Source organism: Trachymyrmex septentrionalis, unplaced genomic scaffold (assembly GCF_001594115.1).
Source record: "Trachymyrmex septentrionalis isolate Tsep2-gDNA-1 unplaced genomic scaffold, Tsep1.0 scaffold53, whole genome shotgun sequence".
Taxonomy (NCBI): domain Eukaryota; kingdom Metazoa; phylum Arthropoda; class Insecta; order Hymenoptera; family Formicidae; genus Trachymyrmex; species Trachymyrmex septentrionalis.
In genome coordinates, this window is record NW_017305705.1 from 3,587,378 (window position 1) to 3,596,857 (window position 9,480).

At 28.1% G+C, this 9,480-nt stretch overlaps 3 protein-coding genes across 5 annotated transcripts in view; 1 reads left to right on the forward strand and 2 right to left on the reverse strand.

Annotated features, from left to right (window-relative positions):
- Positions 1-6,858, reverse strand: part of LOC108752008 — a 20,783-nt gene extending 13,925 nt beyond the window's left edge. For all 3 annotated transcript variants that reach the window (XM_018492550.1, XM_018492552.1, XM_018492551.1), the window contains exon 1: positions 6,630-6,858. In XM_018492550.1, the coding sequence (XP_018348052.1) occupies positions 6,630-6,652 (23 nt within the window). In that variant the 5' untranslated portion in view covers positions 6,653-6,858. The remainder of the gene's footprint in view (positions 1-6,629) is intronic.
- LOC108752005 (extensin-like) lies at positions 3,382-6,427 on the forward strand. Its single transcript, XM_018492546.1, has 4 exons — positions 3,382-3,998; positions 4,471-4,590; positions 4,901-5,173; positions 5,965-6,427. Exons 1-4 carry the CDS (start codon positions 3,399-3,401, stop codon positions 6,418-6,420), a joined length of 1,449 nt encoding a protein of 482 aa, XP_018348048.1. The 5' UTR covers positions 3,382-3,398; the 3' UTR covers positions 6,421-6,427.
- A 1,234-nt stretch (positions 6,859-8,092) lies between the features above and the next one.
- LOC108751962 lies at positions 8,093-9,387 on the reverse strand. The gene is made up of 3 exons (XM_018492467.1): positions 9,092-9,387; positions 8,758-8,910; positions 8,093-8,543 (listed from the first exon to the last, which is right to left on the reverse strand). The coding sequence occupies exons 1-3, from the start codon at positions 9,104-9,106 to the stop codon at positions 8,217-8,219; spliced, it is 495 nt and encodes a 164-aa protein (XP_018347969.1). The 5' UTR covers positions 9,107-9,387; the 3' UTR covers positions 8,093-8,216.
- Between the last annotated feature and the right edge of the window lie 93 nt (positions 9,388-9,480).

A 9,480-nucleotide genomic window follows, 5' to 3' on the forward strand; every position in this document is an offset into this window, starting at 1 on the left:
AAAATTTACACAGAAGTATCATTAAGCATCAAGATCCAGCGTCGATCATATTAAACGCTTTACTATTATTTAAATTTAATTTATACTATAATTTTTATTTGTAACATATGGATACTTCAGCACAATTTACATTTATTTTCTTACTTCATTAACTTTAATATTACTTTAAATAATAACATTTATTTGATTAATTATTTAACATTACTTTAATGATAATTAAGGAATATTAATATTTAAAGAACATTCAAAGAAGTATTCAAAATAAGTATTATCAATTTATTATTATCATTTAAAATGTATACATTTAACAGATATATGTTTATAATATGGGTACGTTCATGGACTTCTTTTAAAATGCGTTTTGAATTGCACATGAAGTGCATGATGGATCATTTATCATTGTCGTTCACTAAATAACAAAGAAGGATATAATGACATCATGGATTATACGTTTTATGTCTAATTCGGAACGTATCCTTAGTCATTAATATTAAATAATCAATAAGATAAATTCGAATCAATGAAATAAATGTAGTCATTTAAAATAATAAAGTGATAAATAAAAATTAATAAGAATAAAGAAACAAATTGAAATTGCTTAGACTGACAAGACGGGACCATAAAGGACTCCTTACGGATTTTGATTAGTGTGCCTGATAAACACAAAAATTTGAACTACAAATTGTACTTATTCAAAATTTTTATTAAAAAAAATATGTATTCGTAAAATTATTACAAGTGTGAGTTTTCAAAAATATTTATTTATGAAAATATTATGATTATTTTATGAGTAAAGAAAATGCCCCTATTATGAGATACCAAGTTCATTTTACGTAAATGCTAAAAGTCTATAGATAGAATTTTAAAAAATAATAGGTTATTTTGCAGGAAATTTAATAAGCTTTAAGATAACGTTACATAAAATTTAATTCAAATTTCATTTTTTTTTTAATTAAAGAAATGTAAAAAGTGAGCAAAAATCACAAAGTCAAAAAATTGTGCTCCTAATATGAGATGCCCCGAGAAATCGATAGTAAAACATAAAGTATATCAGTTTATTGCAGTTAAAAAACTTTATTTTAAAATACAAACAAACACAGTCAGCATGCGCAAAAAATGAACATGCGATAGATTATATCCAGAACTCGTTTTCAGGTAGGTGGAATCAAGCATCGCAGATAGGCACTCAATGTTCATTTCGATTGTCTTTTTTATTATTGTACAATAACATTTATACTTTAGCAACGATTTTTACTATAACATAGAAGTATGGGTTATTTCATATTAGGAATACCCTGGGTATCTCATATTACGATTTACACGCCTTATGATTTTACAATCATCAAATCTAACTTCAATTAGTAAAACAATTCAACATATCCCGTATTTTTATATTAGTATGACCTTACGCTGTCACTACATGAAGAATTTATTGCCAAATATTTATTTATTAAATAAATATTAATGCTCATCTTAATCAAATTTGAAGACATCCAAATTTTAAAATGTTGTTTTACAATAACTACAGATATGATTTAATAATGAATTTTCTACCAAATAGTTTTCAATCCAAGAGCAATAAATTCATGGTGGAATCAATAGATAGCATTTATTAGTTTAGCAAAAACGCCGCTATCTCATATTAGGCGCCTATCTCGTAATAGGAGATTTTCCTCTATTCATATTCATTTAAAGTGTTCAAACAAAATGTAAACTAAAAAGAAGACTCTAAAATAAGCAATAACTGTTACCCTCTAAATGTAATACTTTAATAATTCAAAGCGATTAAATAACACTCCAGATAACAATTTTTGCGTGCGCTACGTATGGAAACTTTGCAAAAGATTTGCGTGAGTTTTGTTTGTAGGACATATTATGTATATATTGTATATAATACTAGTTCATGTACATATATACGCTGCAGTACAATTTACGTGCAGATGACAAAACGTACCACTTAACTATTTGCTTGCATTTGACATGATTCTTGCGTGAAGTTTTGAACACGCTATTCATGTAAACTATATAAAAGATTTGCGTGAGTTTTGTTCTTATTGTTAGAATGTATTATGTTTGTGTCGCTTATATATTGATTTAGCACGCATCTTACATATTGGTGACAAGAGTTTTGCGCGCAAAATTTGCTGGCCATTTGTTATCTATAGTATATGACGACGCACTGAGATCAGATTTTGCATGCACAGTATGAACTGTTATTACATCGTTATTATATGATATATTGAATATTTACGTTCAAAATGTTTTCTGGAATATTGTTAAATCTTGTCTTTAAAATCTGTAATTTTTAATTAAATATTATGCATATATTAAATTCTTTTTATATTCCTTTATGAATGTGGTTCCCTCGGAAACTCATAAATATTAATTTAGAAATTAAATGTAACAAAAATGTATAAATAACTCTATGTAATTAAAAAAAAAACTTATACAATTTAAATTCTGAATATCGTTCTTCTCCCAGTTTGATTATTTTTACAGATTTCTATTTATTTTAATACTTGCGAACAGTATGTAGATAACACAGAGTGAAAGTGAATGCGAAATTAAAAATATTTGTTATTATATTCACAAAAATATTCATCGAATATTTTTTTTTTTATTAAATCGAATGAAAAATATATCTATCCGTTTCTGAATAAATATACAAAAAGTGTATTCATGTTTGTATCCATATTTGTTATTAATTCATTTATTTTCGAATATTAAATGTAGGTATTCATCAGGCACACTAATTTTGATCTTCTTCAATATAATGAATCTATATCGAAAATAAATTGCGTTGTGTCCAAATGTTAAATAGATCTTATATATAAATAATATTTTGTAATGTATAAAAAGATTCCAATTACATGAAAAATTAAATCCTTATGAAATAAATTAGTTTTTACATGTACTTAATGTAGCTTATACTATATGATGTGACGAACAGAAAATAAAATAAATGATCATAGACACAAGACTCAATAATGAATAGTTTATATATATATGAATGCAAATTATTTTATGTTAAATTCCAAAGATTCTTTTAAATATTTAAATGTAATTTTCTTTTGATGCGCTCAAAATTATATACTAAATGCATAAAAATTTATGTAATTCTATATAAAATATAAAAGTATACATTAATTTTCAGCAAATTTTGTCCATAGTCGATCAATGATATCATGACGAATGATTGCATGAGACCGAGGACGCATATATTGTTTAATCACGCATTAAAATTTGCCGATGCATCGAATCACTTGCAACACAATTTCGCAAGCTACGCGAGTGGTTTCATCGTCGACTCCAATTTCGCGGCTCATCACGGATTCCTTTAAAAAACGAGCGCGCTAATCCTGCTTCATCAGTTCGATTTTGATTTCGATCTACGAACAATGTATCTGAAGAGTTGCTGCGCGTTATTCCTGCTGGCGCTAGTCGCCTGTCAGGCTGCACCTTCATCTCAGGCAATTGAGAAATCAATTAATGAAGCAGAGACGTTCGCCAAAACCAATATAGAACTAGAAGGAACTGGTGCGGAAAAGGATAGGGCAAAGAAATCGGCAACTTTCTGCGTAGAAGTTCACTCGGGAAAACCAGAAACGGTTCCTTGCAAGCAGGAGTTAAGACAAGAGACATCCAAACCGTTGGTTATTGTGCAACCTATATCGATACCAGCATCAGTACCAATACCTACAGTTGTCGACTATCCTAAACAGCCAATTGTGATCCACCAACATTCTCAGCCTCAGTTTGTACCTCAACCAGCTCCTCAATTCATAGCACCACCACCATCTCCTGTGCCAATAAAATTGCCTGCTCCAGCGCCAGTTTCGATTAGTGACATACCGCCAACTCCAGCTTCTAAACCTTGCGACAAACCAACCATTGTGCAGCCGGCACAGTCACAAGTTCACACGGTCCATGTCATTCATTCGCAACCGACACCGCAGCCATCCAAGATAGAAAGGCCGTCGTTTAGACCACTTCCACAGGTAAAAAAATATCAATTTTAATAAATTATAAAAATTAAATTGTCAATTTGATAAATTAAAAATTGAAAGTTGATATGATAAATAATAAGTGATAAATTTTAAGATAACTTCTTTTCAAAATTTACTCAAAACTCACTATTTACCTTAATTTTTAAACACATTCAACTTTAAAGTGATTGAATTTATAAAGATTTAGTAATTAATCTAATTAATTTTCCAATTAAATTAAATTGATTATAATATTATGCAATTGAAATCTATTTAAAAAAATATAAAAAATTAATATTAAATTAATATTTTAATTTATTTCTCCAACAATTCAAACACATTAGGTCTATTTTTTATTGCTACACTTTGAACCGATGCAATAAGTTGAAGTGAAACAAACGTATATTTGTTTCATTTCAACTTATTATACTGTGTATACCAGTTCAGAAAGTGCAGCAATAAAAATTTATTACCACTTTTGCAGCAATCGATTGTCCAGGTGTCTACTTGCAAAAAATGTAACAGATTAATACCATCACTATCTCCGCCTAAATTTTCACCAATTAGTAGTTACAGCTACGGTTACCCTACAACTTTTACCGATGTAAGTGAAAAATATTATTAAGTTCTAAAAGTACTTTTTAATTTCTTTTAAAACTAAAAGTTGAGTTTGCACCAAGTTCTTGTACTTTTTGTTTTCTAAATCTGTAATTTTTTTGTAATAGATGCATCATATTCTATATATAATATAAAGACCTGTAACTCGTTATAATAATAATGACATCGTTACATTGTCATTTTATTATATATTACGTATACCGTTACGATGTTATTATTATCATAACGAGTTACAGAATATAGGCCAAAGTATTTCCATATTAAATAAAATATTATTTTATTTTTTGCTGGTCTAGGTGCTACCGCAATATGAAAGCACTGATTGTGAAGTAGAACCTTCATTCGAATGTAATTGCCGATCAGAAAACCGCCTTGTTGAGCTATCACCCAAAATCAAGATTCACGATCCTCGCATAGCAAATGCTGTAACTATCGATTCTATAGATACAGTACCTTTCAACTCTATACCCCAAAGATCCTCGATGATCTCCAGGGAACACGACCCTAGCATTTCTAATATCGTACCGGACCAATCCATGTTCTTTGCTCCAAAAGGAGCTAGAGAAGCGGTAAGTACCAATTAGATGTATTAAATAGGAATTATCATACGGTCCCACAATAATTTTAAGATAATACGAACGCGTCCTAGTAATGCAATATTCTTAAAAAGCAATAAAAAATGCGACATTAAAAGATTTCCATATGTGCAATTCTATTGTTTCTTTAAAAAAATTATAAAAAAATTATATAAAATTTTGTAAAGATCTTTATAAAAAGCTCGACTGCAGTTCGTATAAGAAGAGCTACATAATATTTGATTTCACGCTCAGGTTTAATCCTTTATATCCTTGATGACTTCGTTAAAGGAATTGGACCAAGAAAGCTTAAAAAAAAATCAAACATCTAAGATATTTAAAACTTTGTACAAAACACACGTATCTTCAACAAAAACGTTCTTATGTATTGTTTATTCACAAAATAAAAACAATTATTCATAAAAATCTTTCCAATATTGTTCTCCCTCTTTCAATCCTCCGATTAACATCCAATTTTATTGTACTCGATATACAGCATAATATATATTTCTGAAGCAAAGCGCTACATTTGGAATCTTTTGATGTGTATGAAAAGAAACATTAGTCGTGCGATCAATTGCTGAAAATTATAAATAGAAAATTATCGTATAGCAGAAAGAGATCAGTATCAATTGCACATATATTTAAGTTAGAAATGATACTTAAAAAATGCAAGTACTGATTTTTAAAACAATAAATTCTATTAAAAAATACTTAAATACTAAATATATCATAACATGTGATTTTTACAAATAATGAATATTGAATTGCTTTTTTTTTTACAGGAAGGAAAACATCATCATAGGAAACCTTATGCAACCCTCCCCGGTAACTTTAATGTAGAAATCCCTGTCGCACACGATACCCATAATTATCCTCCTCAATATTATTCTTCATATCCTTCATATCCTTCATATTCTAGTTCAAATTCTTACACCTATCCAAGTTCTTACCCTTATGGAGCCTATGGAACCTACGGAACTTCTTATCCAGTAAGCTACGACTCTCTAGCTTCAGCAAGTAATGTACCAGCAATCACTGTGAATGCGGGAGGACCATTTTATAATCCTCGCGAATCTCAACTCACTGACTCATCGTCCCAACCGAATAATGAAGCGCAACCAAGAGCATTTTCGACTGATATTCAATCAAACTACGAGCAGAAAGAAATTACACAGACCGACAAGGAAAGCATCATCAAGGAGATAATTCCCGAAACTAAAATAGTTACAAAGAAATAAAAAGAAAGGACAGAATAGATCGTTATTTATTTTATTTAACGCTGTTGAAGTATTGCATTTAATTATCTAATAAATTTTTTAATTTTTCTACAATTTTTTAATTTTTCTATACTATATTGAAAATATTGTTAGTTTAAACAAATATATATTTTCTATCAATAAAATATCATTTTTTAAACCGCAAATTATGTATACTTTTAAGCACTCACCGTTTTGAATTCTGCACTCCCATTTTTGTGATTTCCTGTATTATATTTCCGTTCTGTATAATTCCCTTTTACCATGAGACATATTTACACACGCGATTTGTTTCCGAATCGTATGCTTCAAAATTTTATAATTATCACAATCGAGGTTGAGTATAATTTTTCGAAACGTTTTAATTGATATTCATGAACAAATTCACGTTGTTTTAGAATTTATCAATTTATAAAATAAAAAATGTTACATATAATAGTTAAATTCAATATATTATTTATAAAACAATGGTGTTTAGCAAAATATGTATTTTGCAGCTGAAAATTTTCTTTTTTTCACGCTGATTGGATTATACTTTTAGAGAAATAGTTGGGTCCGGTACACCTGGGAAAAAGCTAACGAAATACTTTTAAAGAAATAGTCTTATAATCTCTGGAAAATAACAATTGTAAAATAAACATTTTGCTCAATTCACACGATTCAATAATAAATTTTATAATATAAATTTATCTGTCTTTTAATAATTTTGTCTTTTTTAAAATATATCATCCTAATTTATTAAGATTTGTACAGATATTGAATAAATTTTAGTATATATAATATAAAGGCAAATATAAAATATACAAAAGCTAATATTCTTATAAGTAATTAAAAATATCAACCTATTAAATTTTATTTATTGACATCGTTATCGAAATGTTTGAAACTTATGAATGACATTGTTTAATATTTCTTCTAAATTTGTTCCCAATTGCTGGAAACACCATTTGCTTGTTGTTGGATACATTAACACTATGGCGATGATGCACATTGTTATAGGAACAAGCAACATCGAAATTAACTGTAAAAAAATTAATTATAATTAGTTATAAATCAATCAAAAAAATTTTAGATACATGCATGAAATATCCAAGATATAAGCAGCCATCCTATCAACATTGTTGCAGCTGTGATTAAATACGGAACATATTCCGGACGAAAAATGTTCCACAAAAAAGGAATTTTATCGCTCAAATCAATCAATATAGCCTCCAACTGTGAAATGATTAATGACATAATTATTAGAATAAATGTAACTGAAAATATTGGAAAACTTACATTCATTTCGTCTTCGATAAATTTCTATAAAAACAATAATTTTAATTTAATTTAAATAAAAAATCGTTATACAATATGTACAAAATTTTACATATTGTTATAAAATAATTTTTACAGAATGTGTGATTTACACAATAAATTTTGTCATATATTTTTGTCATATAATATGATGAAATTTTAACCGATTGCACTAAAGTAGCAATAAACTGACTACTTCACTACGTTTATTCTTATTTATATATAGTGTGTTTACTAAAATAGTTCTCAAAATCTTTTATCTTCTCTTTTCATAAACATATAAAAAATTTTTTAATTTCTCAAAAGATCATTATATAATAGATTTCATAATAATAAATACATTTTATTTCATGTTTGTATAAGTCGTATAACAAAGTATAAGTTGTATAAACAAAATAAATTATTTTGTACAAATGATTCTCTTCCTGTGATTGTGAATCTTTTTTTATCAGCAATCAATATTAAGTATTCTTGTGATTGATTCAATTATTGTCAATTGATTCTTCCATCAAGCTATTATCCTCTGATTGATTTTGTGCAGGTTCAATTATACGATCGTCTGCTGATAATGTAGCAAAATATTCATCTTTTAAAGAATATCCCCGAATATCTTCCGGTATTTCTTCAAGAATGCTACTTCTATATGGCACAAAAGGAGTTTCTATGTCAAGCTGAAGCTGAGGAGTTTCCATGTGATGAGCGAGAGGTTCTTGTTGAAGAGTCGTTTTTTGCTGTTGATCGCATTTAACAAGAATGTATAGTTTGTGAAACGCCGAAGATGTCATTTTTGCCATCAGGATTGTTAGAAGCTGTACAGGACCAGGTGTTTAAAATTAACTGACCATGGGGCTACTTGCCCCTGGTCTTGATTACATTGCTTAACAAAATATTTATTAATTCTCTTTTATAATATTCTTTCAGATTCTTTCAGAATCTTTTGAAATATACAGATAAAGATATAAAGAAACAAATTTTCGACAAAAATATATAATAAATTAATTGAAATTCTAACTATATACTCACAATGATCAAATTTGCAGCTTGCCGTAATAAAAATATGGCTGTAGGATATATCAGGATAATCGTTATTTCCATCAAACGCGAAATGGCAGCAACAGAAAATAGGATACCAGACAACATCAACAGAATTACAAGTTGGAAAAGTCCAATTAGCATCTATAATATATAAAAATATTTATTAAATCATCAGATTTAAAACAAGATTAGTTACTCATATTTTGCAATCGAAAAATTTGTAAATTTTTTGTCTGTATAAATATTGAAATCATAAAGTTACGTATAATATGTGAAATTCTTAAATATTAATTATATATAAATTACTTAATATAATTCTTACACAAATAATCCACATTGCTGATATTTCTTCGTTTTACAAACTTTTGCAATTTTATCAATCGTAAATTGTTCCGTAATCAAATTGATTAAGATTCTGGTTTAATTCATCGTATTTAAAGAACTGCATTTCATATCTTGATTTCAGTCGACGAGTAAGTTTGAAACTCTATGAAAAAATTTTACAATTCAACATGACACAAGAATAATATTAATTTGGCTATGTTCCAAAATTGACTGCCTGTAATGAAAATCTATAGTGCACGTGACATAAATTGTAACATTTTCAGCGCAGACAGTAAATTTGGAACCCATTTAATTTAAAATAGCCCAACTTCATATATATCGCACCATATAAATATATTGCACTTCTCAAAGAAATCAAATGACAGA

Bases quoted from the DNA above. Each gene is read 5' to 3' on its own strand.
- LOC108752005 (XM_018492546.1), top strand. From the start codon at position 3,399: ATGTATCTGAAGAGTTGCTGCGCGTTATTCCTGCTGGCGCTAGTCGCC. The intron at 3,999-4,470 runs GTAAAAAAATAT...CCACTTTTGCAG, and splicing joins CGTTTAGACCACTTCCACAG to CAATCGATTGTCCAGGTGTC. The intron at 5,174-5,964 runs GTAAGTACCAAT...TTTTTTTTACAG, and splicing joins CAAAAGGAGCTAGAGAAGCG to GAAGGAAAACATCATCATAG.
- LOC108751962 (XM_018492467.1), bottom strand. The intron at 8,544-8,757 runs GTGAGTATATAG...GGTCCTGTACAG, and splicing joins AAGCTGCAAATTTGATCATT to CTTCTAACAATCCTGATGGC.